Source organism: Chrysemys picta, chromosome 1 (genome assembly GCF_011386835.1).
Source record: "Chrysemys picta bellii isolate R12L10 chromosome 1, ASM1138683v2, whole genome shotgun sequence".
Taxonomy (NCBI): domain Eukaryota; kingdom Metazoa; phylum Chordata; order Testudines; family Emydidae; genus Chrysemys; species Chrysemys picta.
In genome coordinates this window covers 214,785,161-214,802,659 of record NC_088791.1, presented here as the reverse complement: position 1 = coordinate 214,802,659, position 17,499 = coordinate 214,785,161, and the positions used below count along the sequence as shown (strand labels likewise).

Sequence of the window (17,499 nt, the reverse complement as noted above, 5' to 3'; positions counted from 1 at the left end):
TGTAAGACTTTGCTTTTGCTCTTCATTGTGTTACATAATTCCATTAGGCTAGTCACTAATAATGTTCTTTACTATGCACGAACAAAATACCCTCAAGACTAATGAAATCCTGACCACACCAAAAATACTATGAGTATTAAACAGAAGTAAAATCTGTGTCAGTAGATCAACACTTGGTATGAAGATATTCTAGGTTTGGGTGGTAAAAATACATAACTATGCAATAAACAGAAAGTACACACCAGTGTGATCTTTGAAAAATGGTTAAATGGGTCTGTGACTAACCACAGTTAATTTAATTTTTTAACTCTACATCATGACTTACATTTTGCCATTTTGGAATGAGTTCTTAGCAGGTCACAAATTAAATAAACCAACAAACAAATACACACACTGGACCAAAATCTGATCTCAGTTACACAAATGTAAATCTGAAGTAGTGGCCCTCCTCCACCAAATATAACCAAGATCAGAATCTGGCCCTGCGATGTTAAAATTTCTCTTTCTTTAAAGTATCAAAAATAATTACCCCTAGTCCCAAGCTCTGGTTCATTTCCAAAAACACTGACTTCACACAATTAACATTTTTTTAAAAAGGTGATTATTAAAGAATAAATCTTTTAAGTTCAGAGATAGCATAAGAAAGTATTTAAAAGTATTTGTTACATCCTTCTCTAGCCTTACAAATATTCATTCAAACTTTAAGAAATAGACAGTTGTGAGCAGGGTCCCAGTGCGAACCAGCTATGGTCACTCAATTAGAGTGAACTGCAGAGACAATCCTCATAAAGCTGGTGGATATTCCAATACTTAGATTCATCAAGCCAGCATAAGACAGCTTCTTTATTACCTTACTGGTTACTCAGAAGTCCAAATAACACAGTTCCCTTAAAGTGATCCAGCCTCAGGCCTCCATCCAGGTACCCACATCAAATATGATGAAAATTTCTGTAAATCTTATTTCATCATATAAAAGAAAAGGTTCTACCAATCCCAAAGGATCAGACATATTACCTCCCAGGTTAATGAATGTTTCAGATCTTACCCAAATACACGGCACAGCCAATTCTTATTAACTAAACTAACATTTATTAAAAAACAAAAGAGAGAGTATGGTTAATAGATCAATATACATACAGATATGAGTTCAATTCATTGAGGTTCAGATTCATAGCATAAATGGTGAGCTTTGCAGTTGCAAACAGTTCTTTCACAAATAGTTCATAGGTTATAGTTTAATGTCCAAATATCCTATTCAGGGTGTTCCAGCATAACTGGGACCTCAGTCTTGTGACCCAAACTTCCCCTGATGAAGCCTAAGCAGATCTGAGATGACACAATTAGGACCCAAGGATCTTTTATACAATTTCATGTCTTTTGACAAGTTGTTGTTCCTCAGGGAACAAAAGGTAATTAGGATGACTTTGAAGGAGGTCCATCACCGGTACTTAGCTATACGAATTAACATAAGGCCATTTGCTTCTTCTCCATCGTTCACCATACATTTCAAAGAGAGATGAATACCGAGATATCCTGGGTTTACAATTCATTTAAATGCTAGAATGTTCTTTTAATCTCTGAATGATCAGAATGCAGCATAGACAGGGACTGTTGATTACATCGTTGACCCTACTCATACATATATAAATACACAAAAACACAAACATTATCTCCCCACATGTCTTTTGAGGGTTAGTCTGTCTGCAGGATGTTTAACCCTTTCTCGCCATGCGTCACAACAGTATTAAAATATTCTGAACCATTTTGATTACACAAAATGGTTCCGTCATTTTCTGTTAGGTTTTTATCATCAGGTTTCTGACAACCACTTTCATTGTGCAGTCCTTTCAGCACTGTTTGTACCGTGTTACTGGAGGTAGAAGAGAAGGGCAGGAATCTACTAAAAGCATAGCCTTATTGAAAGGAAAATGTGTTTTCAGGTAGTTAAATTCCTTCAATAATTATTTATAAAAAAGAATTATTTGCTATTTAATTGTACTTATGTATACAGGATATAGGAATTATATATGTATGTGCATACACACATATATATGACATGCGTGGATTTTAGACTATATAGTCTTGTTACTGCTCAGATGATCATGTTGATTTTATGAGGCCTAAATTTCCATGTAATGCTGGCAACTTCTGTGTTTTGGGATCATTGTTCTGCTATTTGGTGTAGTGAATATGTATTTCCTAACCTGATCCCTTACTTAAAGGGACACTGTCTTTCCAAGGTTGGCAAGCTCGGAATTTACCCTTCCCTTTCTAAAACACATCTGCTTTTGAAAATGATCAGTCCTGTCAACATTAAAATCCCATGTTCTGGGCTGGGAGACAGAGACAATAAACCTGCAGTGGGAGAGTGTTCAGAGAACCTATTTGCTCATCCCACTGTGTCTCCATTCAATCATCTCAGTTTTTGTGAACAGGCAGAGTATTGACATTTATAAGCATCTCCTTTCTAAAGGCACCCTTCTGTGAACCGAAACAAAGGTGAGAAGTCTAATTTCAGTCTGATACTATGAGAACAAAGACTTAGAATGTAAGAACAGCCATACTGGGTCAGACCAAAGGTCCATCTAGCCCAGCATCCTGTCTTCTGACAGTGGCCAGTGCTAGGTGACCCAGAGGGGATGAACAGAACAGATAATCATCAAGTGATCCATCCCTTGTCGCCCATTCCCAGCTTCTGGCAAACAGAGGCTAGGGACACCATCCCTGCCCATCCTGACTAATAGCCATTGATGGACCTATCCTCTATGAATTTATCTAGTTCTTTTTTGAACCTTGTTATAGTCTTGACCTCCACAATATCCTCTGGCAAAGAGTTCCACAGGTTGACTGTGTGTAGTGTGAAAAAATACTTCCTTTTATTTGTTTTAAACCTGCTGCCTATTAATTTAATTTGGTGACCCCCTAGTTCTTGTTTTATGAGAAGGAGTAAATAACACTTCCTTATTTACTTTCTCCACACCAGTCATAATTTTATAGCCCTCGGTCATATCCCCCCTTTGTCGTTTCTTTTCCAAGCTGAAAAGTCACAGTCTTATTAATCTCTCCTCATACGGAAACCATTCCATGTCCCTAATAATTTTTGTTGCCCTTTTCTGAACCTTTTCCAATTACAATGCATCTTTTTTGAGATGGGGCAACCACATCTGCATGCAGTATTCAAGATGTGGGCATACCATGGATTTATAGAGAGGCAGTATGATATTTTCTGCCTTATTATCTATTCCTTTCTTAATGATTCCCAACATTCTGTTCACTTTTTTGACTGCCGCTGCACATTGAGTGAATGTTTTCAGAGAACTATCCACAATGACTCTAAGATCTCTTTCTTGAGCGGTAACAGCTAATTTAGACCCCATCATTTTATATGTATAGTTGGGATTATGTTTTCCAATGTGCATTACTTTGCATTTATCAACATTGAATTTCATCTGCCATTTTGTTGCCCAGTCACCAAGTTTTGAGAGATCCTTTTGTAACTCTTTACAGTCTGCCTGGGACTTAACTATCTTGAGTAGTTTTGTATCATCTGCAAATTTTGCCACCGCACTATTTACCTCCTTTTTCCAGATCATTTTATGAATATGTTGACTAAGACTGGTCCTAGTACAGACCCCTGGGAGACCCCACTATTTACTTCTTTCCATTCTGAAAACTGACCATTTATTCCTACCCTTTGTTTCCTATCTTTTAACCAGTTACCAATCCACGAGAGGACCCTCCCCTCTTATCCCATAGCAGCTTACTTTGCTTAAGAGCCTTTGATGAGGGACCTTGTCAAAGGCTTTCTGAAAATCTAAGTACACTATATTCGCTCTTGTCCTCATGCTTGTTGACCCCCTCAAAGAATTCTAGCAGACTGATGAGACATGATTTCCCTTTACTAAAACCATGTTGACTCTTCCACAACAAATTATGTTAATCTATGTGTCTGACAGTTTTGTTCTTGACTATAGTTTCAACCAGTTTGCCCGGTACTGAAGTCATGCTTACCGGCCTGTAATTGCCAGGATCACCTCTGGAACACTTTTTAAAAATTGGCATCAAATTAGCTATCCTCCAGTCATTTGGTACAGTAGCTGATTTAGTTAGTAGTTCTGCAGTTTCACATTTGAGTTCCTTCATACTCTTGGGTGAATACCATCTGGTTCTGGTGACTTATTATTGTTTAGTTTATCAGTTTGTTCCAAAACTTCCTCTAATGACACCTCAATCTGGGACAGTTGCTCAGAATTGTCACCAAAAAGAATGGCTCGGATTTGGGAATCTCCTTCACATCCTCAGCTGTGAAGACCAATGCAAAGAATTAATTTAGTTTCTCCTCAATGGCCTTATCGTCCTTGAGTGCTCATTTAGCATCTCAATCGTCCAGTGGCCCCACTGGTTGTTTAGCAGACTTCCTACTTCTGATGTTCTTAAAAAACAATTTGCTGTTACTTTTTGAGTCTTTGGCTAGCTGTTCTTCAAATTCTTTTTTGGCCCTCCTAATTATATTTTTACACTTCATTTGCCAGAGTTTATGCGTCTTTTCCCCACTTTTTAAAGGATGTCTTTTTTGCCTCTCACTGCTTCTTTTACATTGTTGTTTAGCCACTGTATCACTTTTTTGGTTCTCTTACTATGTTTTTTAATTGGGAGTACACATTTAAGTTGAGCCTCTATTATGGTATATTTAAAAAGTTTCCATGCAGCTTGCAGGGATTTCACTTTTGGTGCTGTACCTTTTAATTTCTGTTTCACTAACCTCCTCATTTTTATGTAGTTCCCCTTTCCAAAATTAAATGCTACAATGTTGGGCTGCTGTGATGTTTTCCCCCACCACAGAGATGTTACATTAAATTATATTATGGTCACTGTTACCAAGGGGTCGGTCTATATTCACCTCTTGGACCAGATCCTGTTCTCCACTTCGGACTAAATCAAGAATTGCCTCTCCTCTTGTGGGTTCCAGGACTAGCTGCTCCACGACACAGTCATTTAAGGTTCCATTCTTTAAGCCTCCAATAAATTTCCAGTAACATCTATAGTATCTTTAGATTCTGGTTAGCGTGAAACTGGTTACCAGTGTCACTTAGATCCTTGGGGCTATCTGAGTTGCAATACAGCAAGCCTGTCTTGCAGCTATGAGCCATGTGATGGGGAAAACTTGACACCTTCCTTTTACCAGAAATATTATATTGCCTCTTGTATATGGCAAGACAGAAAATTATTTTGATGTCTGGCACAAGTTATATACAGTATACTCCCGAATATCAAGGGGGACATGGATTTTATTCGGATAATCAGGAGTTCAGATAATAGAGCGAATAGGAGCCATTTGGCCTTTTAGTCCTCCTCACAGTTCTGGCCAGGGGGATCTCTACTGTGCCCCACCTAGACTACAGTCTCCCCATCCAATCTCTGCACCTTGTGCCTGCAGGGATCGGATATCGCTGGCCCTGCAGCAGCACCATCTTGCACCGTAACAACAAACATATGTGAGGTCTCCTATACCAGTGAATGCTAATCTGCTTATTGCTTTAACAACCCTAAGAATTTCATCTTTATGCTGTAATGTTTTATCGCTCTTCTGTTCTTCAGAAGGTTTTTATAACTTCCCTGACCTAACCTCTGTATTATTCAAATCCCTTCCTTGTCCCCCAGCATGAGACACATGCTGGGGGACAAGGAAGGGATTCAGCTAATGCGAAGGTTTAGGCAATAGGATTTCAGATAAATGAGAGCATACTCTGAGGTTTTGAGGTGAGTCACAAAATTCCCTTCTTCAGATGTTGACAAGGGATGTATATGTTATCTATCTTCACTTGGCCTTGAGGAACAAGATGATTGCAAATATCAATGATATTGTATTTATTCTTTATAGCAAACTTTTTGTAATTCTCACAAAACAATTAAAGCTGCACACCCTATACGCTTTGTGAGTGCTGAGTATCATCTTGGCCTCCTGCACGTCAGAAGAAACACTGGTTACCAAGACACAGTATACCAACTAACCAAGGTTTGAGTCTTTCAATGCACTCACCAATTTTTCAAGCATATTTGCGCTATATGTTTTCATACTAGTAACAGGAAACTCTTGCACCGTAACAACATACATATGTGAGGTCTCCTATACCAGTGAATGCTAATCTGCTTATTGCTTTAACAACCCTAAGAATTTCATCTTTATGCTGTAATATTTTATCGCTCTTCTGTTCTTCAGAAGGTTTTTATAACTTCCCTGACATTCCATATCATCCTCATATGTTTCCAACTTCAGTCACTCTATCCATTGCTTATGCACACATTAAAAAATGTTCTGATCTTCATTATGAAACCCACCATATCTAAAGGAGCTATGCTGGGGGATTCCATGTTACATGCAATGTCATTTATTACAGTGTTAAAAATGCTTCAGAAGCTAATGCAGTCCTTTTAGCATCGGAATTTACAAGCCACTCACGAGAAAATGGTGTTTGAACATTCTGCCATATTGGGGCGTACTGCAAAGATTAGTCATTTATTCCATATTGTATGCATGTCTGGTTTAGATAATATTCCAGATTATGGGACAGATCGTCAGCTACTGTAAATTATTAACTGTTAGTTCTTCTATAACTATTCTATAAATTATTCTATAACTCTGTTAGTTAATGCACATTTCATGAGATTATTGTCAGATTGCACTTTTCAGGAAATAGCATTTTCTGACAATAAAATTATCTATTAAAATGAAGTTTATGCCATTTGATTACAAAAACCAGTAATTTGCAAAAGGTAACCAAGTCATTAGTGCAAATTAACATAATTAAACATTAAATTAATTGAGTGCCACAGGGATTTTATTGTCTCTTGGATTTAGGATAAAATGAGTTCTTCTTCGAGTGCTTGCTCATATCCATTCCATTAGGTGTGTGCGCGCCGCGTGCACGATCGTCGGAAGATTTTTACCCTAGCAACACCGGCGGGTCGGCTGTGGAGCCCCCTAGAGTGGCGCCTTCATGGCGCTGAATATATACCCCAGCCGACCCGGCGCCCCCTCAGTTCCTTCTTACCGCCCCTGACGGTCGTTGGAACTGTGGAGCGCTGCTTAGCTGTTCTCCACTTTCCCTAGCTTAGTTCGTTATTCGCAGTTATAGTTATAGTTATAGTCCTAGTGTTTATAGTTAAATAGTTCAGTAGTTTTAAAAGTTGTCTAGTTGTTATAATAGTTCAGGGGATTAAGGGGGTCGTCCCCCCCTTTCTCCCCCGGCCGCGGGGCCGGGCTCATGCCCAACGCTCCCGGCTTCAAGCTGTGCGCCTCCTGCGCTAAGCCTATGCCCACGAGCGACCCGCACGACTCCTGTCTGAAGTGCCTGGGAGAATCCCATCAAACAGATAAGTGCAAGATCTGTAAGGCCTTCAGACCAAGGACCAAGAAGGAGCGGGACTTTCGGCTCCGGCAACTCCTGATGGAGGCGGCACTTAGTCCGGACGCTCCATCTACAAGTCAGGCCCCGGCACCTAGCGCCTCGGTGCGCAGTGCCCCGGCGGCACCGGCCATGACGACCACGCGAGTGGCGTCAGATGAGCCTTCCCGGCACCGGACCTCGTCGGCACCGCAAGCACAGCAAGTGCCTCGGCGCCGGTCATTATCCCCAGGGCATAAGAAGGCCCATAAGACGGGGACCTCCGTGCCGAAGACGCTGGCTCCCCCAGTGCCGGGGGTAGAGCCGCGTACGCCGGTGGAGCACCGGAAACAGGTGCCTCCAGCACCGTCGACTCCGGCGCCGAGGCCGTTGAGTCCGGTGCAGACGGCGTCTCCACCGAGGCCGGCGGTGATACAGTGCCTCCCGTCGACGCCAGAGACCTTCGCGGCGGCGAGAGACTTAATAGCTCTCACGGAGCCGGCACCGCCTCAACCACCGGCACCGACGGCACCGTTGCCTCGCCCGGTCCAGTCGAGGGGGAAACCTGCCTTGATGCGCCCTCCATCGCAAGGGCTGGAACCTCGGCACCGATCCAGGTCCCGAAGCAGGTCCCCACGCCGCTCGCAGTCCCGGCACCGAATATCACCTCGGCACCGGTCGTACTCGCGGCCAAGATCTTCTTCGCGGCACCGCTCTACGTCTCGGCACCGCTATGATCGTCGGCACCGATCAACGTCGAGACGTAGTTCTCGGCACCGCTACGGTCGCCGCTCGACGTCGAGAGGCCGCTCCCGGTACCGGGCATACTCCAGGTCCTCGTCGAGGTCCAGATCCGACTCCCGGCACCGACGAGGTCATCGGCACCGGTCGCGGTCCCGGCACCGATCGCCGGCACCGCGTGGAGATAGATCATCTCCAGACCGGCACCGTGCGGCACCGCAGCCCACGGGAATCGTCTCGACGCTCTCGGCACCGCCATGGCCATCGAGATCGGGGTCTCGCTCCTCGGAGGACCTCTCGAGATCGGCATACCCCCCTCAGGGGCAAGCCGAGGAACAGGACTTGGGCCATTGGCAGAACATAACAGAGGACCATTCTCATGGCCCATCTCACTGGTCGTTTTGGACCCCGTGGGCGTACCATCAGGCGCAAGGGGCTCCAGTTGCTTCGACCTCTCGCTCCGGTCACTCTGTTAGAAGGGCCCCGGAGTCCACCATCTCTCGGCCTCCGCCAGGGGGCATGGAGGCTTCCGTGTCCGCACCACCTGACGCCCTGGACTCAAGCGCAGGTGATGCTCCGGCCCAGGAGCAGGGAGACCAGGACCCTCCCTTGGATCCTGTTCCACCGGAGGCATCTTCCTCTTCCTCTCCGGATGAGGCAGTGGCGGGCACATCGTGCACAGGTCCACCTCCAATAGATCTTCGGGCCCACCAAGATCTTCTGCGTAGGATGGCCCGTAATATGGACCTGCAGGCGGAGGAGATAGTGGAGGTGCACGACCCCATCGTGAATATCCTCGGAGCGGATGCCCCATCGAGGGTGGCGTTACCCCTGATCCGCACGATACAAGCCAATGTATCTACGATATGGCAGACTCCTGCCTCTATCCCACCCACAGCGAGAGGGGTGGAAAGGAAATACTTTGTCCCGTCTAAAGACTACGGGTACTTGTATACCCACCCCCAGCCGTGTTCACTGGTGGTGGCATCAGTGAACGCAAGGGAGCGCCACGGTCAGCAGGCCGCAGCGCCCAAATCGAAGGAGGCTAAGCGCCTCGATTTATTCGGCCGTAAAGTTTACTCAGCCGGAGGGCTGCAACTTAGAGCGGCTAATCAACAGGCGCTCTTGAGCCGCTATAGCTTTAACTCCTGGAACTCTATGGGGAAGTTCAAGGAGTTGGTTCCCCAAGAGTCCAGGGAGGAGTTTGGAGCCCTGGTGGAGGAGGGTAAGAAGGTGGCTCGGACCTCCTTACAGGCCTCCTTAGACATAGCGGACTCTGCTGCGAGAACCCTGGCTTCAGGTATCGCTATGCGGAGGATCTCCTGGCTCCAGGTTTCGGGTCTGCCTCAGGAACTGCAGCAAACCCTGCAGGATCTGCCCTTTGAAGGACAAGGGTTGTTTTCAGAAAAGACGGACTCTCGCCTGCAGAGCCTCAAGGACTCCAGGACGATCATGCGTTCCTTGGGGATGCATGTTGTGGGCCCTCAGCGCAGGCCATTTAGACCGCAGCCTCAGCGTTTCTACCCCCCCCCCCCGCCTCGTCAGAGACAGGACTCGACCCGGAGGCGAGGACGAGGTGGTAGAAGAAGGTGGACCGGCCCTGAACCTGGTCAGAACCAGGGGCCACCTAGACCACCTTCGGGCCCCAGGCAGAACTTTTGAAGGTGCGGTCGAGGACGGCGCCCCGGTCATCCCACAGGATCCAGCCCCATCCTTTCGGGATCGCCTTTCCCATTTCCACCATGCCTGGTCCCTTATAACCTCGGACCGTTGGGTCCTTCGCACGGTGGACAGGGGATATGCTATCCAGTTTTCCTCAATTCCCCCCTCCTCCCCCCCTTCCCCGTCCCTCTTCAGGGACCCTTCTCACGAGCAACTTCTTATACAGGAAGTTTCCACGCTCCTTGCTATGGGGGCCATAGAGGAGGTTCCAGTGGAGTTAAGGGGCAGGGGATTCTATTCCCGTTACTTCCTCATTCCCAAGTCCAAAGGAGGTCTGCGACCCATCTTGGACTTGCGCGGACTCAACAAATTCGTAGTAAAGTTGAAGTTCCGCATGGTCTCTTTGGGGGCCATTATCCCTTCCCTCGATCCTGGAGACTGGTTCGCCGCCCTCGACATGAAAGATGCATACTTTCACATAGCAATTTACCCGCCTCACAGACGCTTCCTGCGATTCGTGGTAAGCAAGGTGCACTACCAATTTGCAGTCCTTCCCTTCGGCCTATCCTCGGCCCCAAGGGTGTTCACGAAATGTATGGCTGTCGTGGCAGCGTACCTTCGTCGGCAAGGGATACAGGTGTTCCCGTACCTAGACGACTGGCTGGTACGCGGTCGCACCAAAGAACAAGTTCGAGATCACGTCCACATAATAGTGCACACATTCAACAAGTTGGGTATCCTACTCAACAAGGACAAATCCACTCTAGAACCTACCCAGAGAATAGAATTCATCGGCGCGGTTCTAGACTCCAGACGTGCACAAGCCATCCTGCCAGACAATCGCTTTTGCACCATCACGAGCCTCATTCAAGGACTCAAGGCCTTCCCAACTACCACGGTGAGGTCGTGCCTTACCCTGCTGGGTCACATGGCTTCCTGCACGTACGTAACCAGGCATGCCAGACTTCGGCTTCGCCCACTCCAGACCTGGGTGTCATCAAGATACCGCCCACATCGGGACAGCCTGAACACGGTGGTCACGGTCCCGAACTCGGTCCTGACCTCCCTCACATGGTGGCTAGACCACAAGGTGGTTTGCGAGGGGATGCCGTTTCACGCCCCACAACCCTCTCTGCACCTGGTCACAGACGCTTCATCCCTGGGTTGGGGCGCCCATCTCAACGAACACCATACCCAGGGCCTGTGGACTGCACCCCAGATAGCCCTGCACATCAATGTTCGGGAACTGATGGCGGTGCGCCTGGCGTGCCAGGCATTTCTCAATCTCCTACGTGGCCGTTGTGTGTTAGTTCTCATCGACAACACCACTGCCATGTTTTACATCAACAAGCAAGGAGGAGCACGTTCGTCAATTCTATGCCAAGAGGCCATTCGCCTGTGGGACTTCTGCATCGCCCACTCAATCCATCTCACGGCATCGTTCCTCCCTGGAGTCCAGAACACTCTGGCGGACCGACTCAGCAGGTCCTTTCAAACACACGAGTGGTCTATCCGTCCGGACATCATACATTCCGTTTTCCAGAAGTGGGGGTTTCCCCAGATAGACCTGTTTGCATCTCGAGACAACAGGAAGTGCCACGTGTTCTGCTCCCTGCAAGGTCGAGCTCCGGGCTCTCTCTCGGACGCGTTTCTCCTTCCCTGGAAAGACCACCTGTTTTATGCCTTCCCTCCGTTTCCTCTGGTCCACAAGGTACTGCTCAAATTGCGCAGAGACCAGGCACAGGTGATTCTGATCGCCCCAGCGTGGCCGAGACAACATTGGTACACCACGCTGTTGGAGCTCTCGGTTCAGACACCGATCCCGCTTCCATTATGCCCGGACCTCATCTCTCAGGACCACGGCCGCCTGCGTCACCCCGACCTGCAATCACTCCACCTCACGGCGTGGCTGCTCCATGGTTCACCCAGGCAGAGCAGCAGTGCTCGCACTCTGTCCAACAGATTCTGCTGAGCAGTAGGAAGCCCTCAACACGGACCACATACTTGGCCAAGTGGAAGCGGTTCTCCTGTTGGTGCGAACAACGAGCCACGTCCCCGTTACAGGCACCTATCCCTCTCATTTTGGAATATCTCCTCTCCCTAAAACAGCAAGGGTTGGCGATATCTTCAGTTAGAGTTCACCTGGCCGCTATATCGGCCTTTCACCCAGGGGAACTCGCGTCCTCGGTATTCTCTAACCCGATGGTCGTTAGATTCCTCAAGGGCTTAGACCGGATGTACCCACAACAACGTCAGCCCGTTCCGACGTGGGACCTCAACCTGGTTCTCTCCAAGCTCACAGGTCCTCCATTCGAGCCACTGGCCACCTGTTCACTTCTGTACCTATCCTGGAAGACAGCCTTCCTCGTAGCCATCACCTCAGCAAGGCGCGTTTCTGAACTCAGGGCGCTTACATCCGAGCCCCCTTACACAGTTTTCCATAAGGATAAAGTGCAGCTCCGCCCACATCCTGCCTTTCTCCCTAAGGTGGTTTCTCCATTTCATATCAACCAGGATATATTTCTCCCGGTCTTTCATCCTAAACCACATGCTACTCGCCAGGATCAACGTTGGCATTCTCTGGACGTACGCAGGGCCCTGGCCTTCTATATTGACCGCACAAGGCACTTTAGAAAGACGACGCAACTCTTCGTTGCAGTGGCCGACCGAATGAAAGGCTCACCGGTCTCCTCACAACGCCTATCCTCTTGGATTACGTCTTGCATCCGGACTTGCTATGACCTGGCAGGTGTCTCAGCACCGCACCTCACCGCTCATTCCACGAGGGCCCAAGCTTCCTCGACTGCTTTCCTGGCGCAAGTTCCGATCCAGGACATTTGTAGAGCTGCGGTTTGGTCATCAGTCCACACGTTTACAGCTCACTATGCACTAGTGCAGCAGTCCAGGGACGATGCTGCCTTCGGATCAGCGGTTTTGCACACAGCAATGTCTCACTCCGACCCCACCACCTAAGTTGGGCTTGGGAGTCACCTAATGGAATGGATATGAGCAAGCACTCGAAGAAGAAAAGACGGTTACTCACCGTTGTAACTGTTGTTCTTCGAGATGTGTTGCTCATATCCATTCCAAACCCGCCCCCCGTCCCCACTGTCGGAGTAGCCGGCAAGAAGGAACTGAGGGGGCGCCGGGTCGGCTGGGGTATATATTCAGCGCCATGAAGGCGCCACTCTAGGGGGCTCCACAGCCGACCCGCCGGTGTTGCTAGGGTAAAAATCTTCCGACGATCGTGCACGCGGCGCGCACACACCTAATGGAATGGATATGAGCAACACATCTCGAAGAACAACAGTTACAACGGTGAGTAACCGTCTTATCTTGCTAAAAGAAAAACCTTATTATCTTTAGTATCTAGTGTTCTGAGATGATATTCTTTTCAGTAATATTTCACTGGTTTGTTTTTTGTTTGTTTGTTTGGAGGGTTGAGTTTGTTTGGGGTTTTTTTCTTCTTCTTCTTCTTAGTGCACATTGGCTGCATTTAGTAGTAGTAAACTGTGAACTGAAGTAAAAACCATGGATCATGCCTCACTGCCGTGCTTTTACCATATTTTAGGTTGATCTTTGTGAAGAACTTAATGTAACGCTTTGATAGTTTTTTGCTAAGGGTCCTTCTCTCTTCTGATTTAAGACATGAACAGTTCTGTGGGGCAGGGTTAGTTGGTTTGTTTTTGTTTGCTTGCTTTTGCTTTAAGACTCCAGTTATTTTTATAAATGTATGGCAGCTATTAACTATTATAACTGAAATTTTGTAATCTTTTATTCTGATTCGCTTGTCTTCTCTCCTCCCCGTGGTAACATTAATTAGATGTTCGTGTGAGATGTTCTGTAGTCACAGCAACAGTAACTTCGCAGCTAGCTACTGTTATTCCTAATGTAAAGTGATTTATGTTTCTTGTACATGATTTCAACTGTCAAAGGACAATGCTGTGGTCCTTTTGAAGTAGAGCTTCAGCACATCATGATCTGATGTATGGTTAACATCTGCTGAAATACCTTGGAAACTGTTATTTGGAAACAATTGCAAAAGATGCTATACCTCACTTGTCAAGAAAATATTCTATTTCCTTATATACAGTGTGCAAAGGAGGCATAGCCGGCTCTGAAACAAGAATATTAGCAGAATACGTTCTTCAAGTAAGAACAGAGTTAACACTGGTAGTCCCTCTCATTTTGTTGTATATTTAAGCATTAAAATTGCTGTTCATTAGATTGGCAAGCAAGGGTTCTATAACCCTGGCAATGGAATTTTTTTGAGAAATAATTCCAGATTTATCTATGGGAGGTTGTCATGTTGGTTTAAAGCCTCAGTGATGGAGGAGTTGATGCAGTGTGAGCAGTTGGATAATGAACACACTGAGGGCCCCATAGGGGAACAAGGGGAGGTTGAAGCAGTGTGTTGCTACAGGCAGTTGAATGCATGTTTGACAATGACAGCATTGCTAGAAAAAAATAATATAGATGCATTTTTTTTTAATTCATGCAGTTTATGGATGTGTTTTTTCAGGTCTAAATAGAAGTTAGAACTTTAAATGTGAATTGTGTTTTGATGCAACTACCTTTCACTCCTCTGCTTCCCCAACACACAAAAAACAGGTTCTGGTGTGCTTCCATCTCTTTATACTATGCACTGTAGGTAAGCTTTACAACACTATAATGGCATAATTAAACCCCCTTGTCTGTCCAGAAGTGAACCTGTTCTTTTGACTACTGGGTTTGATCTTTTTCCCCTGCTACGATGCCAAATCAGGCCTTAAAGTGTTGCTTAAATCTCTGTAAAACAGTGTGTGTTCTTGAGAAATCAGAACAGCGGGAGTATTGGTAGGGTGACATATCTGTGAGCATCAGATTTAATAGGGCTTTGATTATCGCAAAAGTCTTTATTTTATAGATGTTTGACATCTTCAGTCAAGATTTTCCTTTTGAAACAGAAACTTTGGTTCGGAAACAATTGTTCAACAGCAAAATTATAGTTCTTTGAAGACACCATAAATAGAAATATCAAAGAAATCCGCTACCTTATATATAAAATATCATTGTCATGTATCTCTTTCAGATGGTTTATAACCTTTTAAAAGTAGCAAAGTCCAAAATATTAACATGTTAAATTAATCTCACTGCTTTTTTTTAAATATTATTTCAGATGGCTAAACAGAATTAACATGCTTGCTGCTGGCTGTGCAGAAAGAGAGAGGATCAAGCAAGAGCAAGGTACAGTGGTATTATTTTGCTTACTTCATTTAGCTTCCCTTAGGGTTGCCAGGCCTCCAGGATTGTCCTGGAGTCTCCAGGAATTACAGATTAATCTTTAATTAAAGATTATGTCTTGTGAGGAAACCTCCAGGAATACATCCAACCAAATCTGGCAACCCTAGCTCCCCTTCTCGGCTGAACTATTCTTTATATTTTTCTCTGTGTCCTAGGTCCCATTCCCATCATCTAAGAAAAATTCATAAATGGGTTTCACAGCTGTTGCAGAGTTGTTTGTTTGTTTTTCTTCACTCAAAAGCAAAATCCTTTCAACAAGGTTGAAGCTTGAATTCACAGGGAAGAATCTTTCTTCTAAAGTCTGTTGACTTAGGGTATGTCTACACCACCGGGACTATGGTGGCACAGTTATGGCATTGCACCTGTGCCACTGTAGAGTCATAGTGTGTAGATGCTTCCTACTTTGACAGAAGGGCTTTTTCCACCAATATAATTAATCTCCTCTCCAAGAGGTGGTAGGTATGTAGAAAAAAGAATCCTTCTGAAGACCTAGCCCCACAGCAACCACCACGGTATTTAGGTCAACGTATATGTGATGGAAGCACAAACAACTTCCAGTAGTTGGGGATCAAGCTCTGTTGGACTGAGAAAGGAAGGGCCTCCAGAGAAAGGAAAGACGAGTGGCCTCCTTATCATAGGATCATAGACCTCAGTGTGTTGTAGACATTTTAAGCAAATTGAGGCCTCAGACTATTTAAATTTAAAATGGCGTCCAAGGTAATTAAGGTCAGCAGTGAGACTCCCTCCTCCCACTTATTCAAGAAAGACATCCCTGGCAATTCTCATGAATGTTCCTTGTTATCTCTCTAACATCATTCCCTCACATTGGTTTATCATATGGAGTAGACAATGCCCTCTGTATTTGTTTGTGTATTTGTGTTCAAGCAGGGCAAGAGGTATGTAGCTAGAGGGAGCGTCAATTGCACATCCATCATTCACCAGACTATAGGGTTTTTAGTTCAGTTGAGTGCCTTCGTGGAGCCTCCCTTGACTGATAGCACAAGGGCTGTTTTGTTTCTGAATAGTGTCCTTAATTACTAAAGGCATCAGGTTAACTAAATAAAAACAATTTATGGTTTTAAGCATTTTTGCACTATATGAAACTCTAAAGCTGACATTTCTGTGATTCTGTGGCTCTGCCATTATTCAACTACATGCTTGATTTTTCAAAAAGTCTTCTATTTCTATTCTATTTGGTCTTCTGCATCAAGGGCTTTTAATACCATTGAAACAATTCAACAGCAGTTGTCAAACCTGTTTCAATTAAGCATTGAATGCTTCTGAACCTACTGTGCATAAATATATCTCACGTTTTTCAGAGATGCACAAATCACTGAATTGTGGGTGAAGTTCTGGTGGAAATGTGTCTTTCTTCAAGTGAAACCTTCACAGAATACTTTATATCAATAATATCAAAATCGTTCCACATTAAATGTAGTGAATGTTAATGACACAATAAGGGACATCTTTGGAGACACAGATTACTTTTTTTCCAATATTGTAAAATAGAGGAGAGGAATATTTATTTTTCATACCAGTAGAGAACAGGCAGTCCTCAACTTTACGACATTCGACTTAAGATGAACATTTCTGAATTGACACCCTGATTCAACCTACGACCATTAATCCAGAAGGTTTCCAAAGCATGCTCTGTGCACTGATTATGCCCACCATTGAAATTCTGTCACTTGTGGAGTAAAATGTGGCAATGGTTTAATATCATACAGATTTTAGGTAGTCAGAATGTAATCAGTTATCCCAGTTAGAGATTAGGGCAGCACATTGATACTAACAATCGTTCTCTTACTAAAAAAGTCATGATACCTTTAAAAATGACAAGAGGCATTTTGATTTGTTTAATCTAAAAGACACCACTTACAGCAGCAGATTTCTTTCTAGACTGCAAAATTGCAGGTTGTCAGCCAAATTTAATTTTGACTAGTGAAGTGCACAAAAGCATTGGTCAAATTATATTTTTTGCTTTATACAAATCAAACAGCAACTAGGTGGGTTGTTGGGTTTTTTTTTTAAGAAAATGTTCTCCTGTGTTGCTAAGTTTAAGCCTAAATATTTGAGTTATAAGCCAGAAAAAACATGTGTTGCGATGGAATTGCTGACAGGCATTTCACCATAAGCAGTTCCCTCAGGCTTTGCTGTAATACACATGCACATACTTGGATGCAGACACTTTTTTTTTTTAGTAATTTGAGAGAGACTAAGACTCAAAGACTTCTAACTTTTTATTTTATTGTATTTTTTGCTCTTTCTCAGGACTTAGGCCTCTGATCACATGAAGGAAATTACTTGGGGGTTTCTGTGTAGATAAAACTACTTAAAGTTTGTGTTTTAATGATTCATGAAACCTGTATTCATATTCAGTTGCTTTATGAGGACACCTCTCGGCTACATGCCTGTCACAAATCAAGAC

At 44.8% G+C, this 17,499-nt stretch overlaps 1 protein-coding gene across 12 annotated transcripts in view; it reads left to right on the top strand.

Moving 5' to 3' along the window:
- Positions 1–17,499, top strand: part of CNKSR2 (connector enhancer of kinase suppressor of Ras 2) — a 366,844-nt gene that overhangs the window by 277,934 nt on the left and 71,411 nt on the right. For all 12 annotated transcript variants that reach the window (XR_010596212.1, XM_024106894.3, XM_008170199.4 and 9 more), the window contains one exon: positions 14,947–15,014. Coding sequence is in view for 11 of the 12 variants with exons in the window: in XM_024106894.3 (XP_023962662.1) it covers positions 14,947–15,014 (68 nt within the window). In the remaining variant the exon portion in view is untranslated. The remainder of the gene's footprint in view (positions 1–14,946; positions 15,015–17,499) is intronic.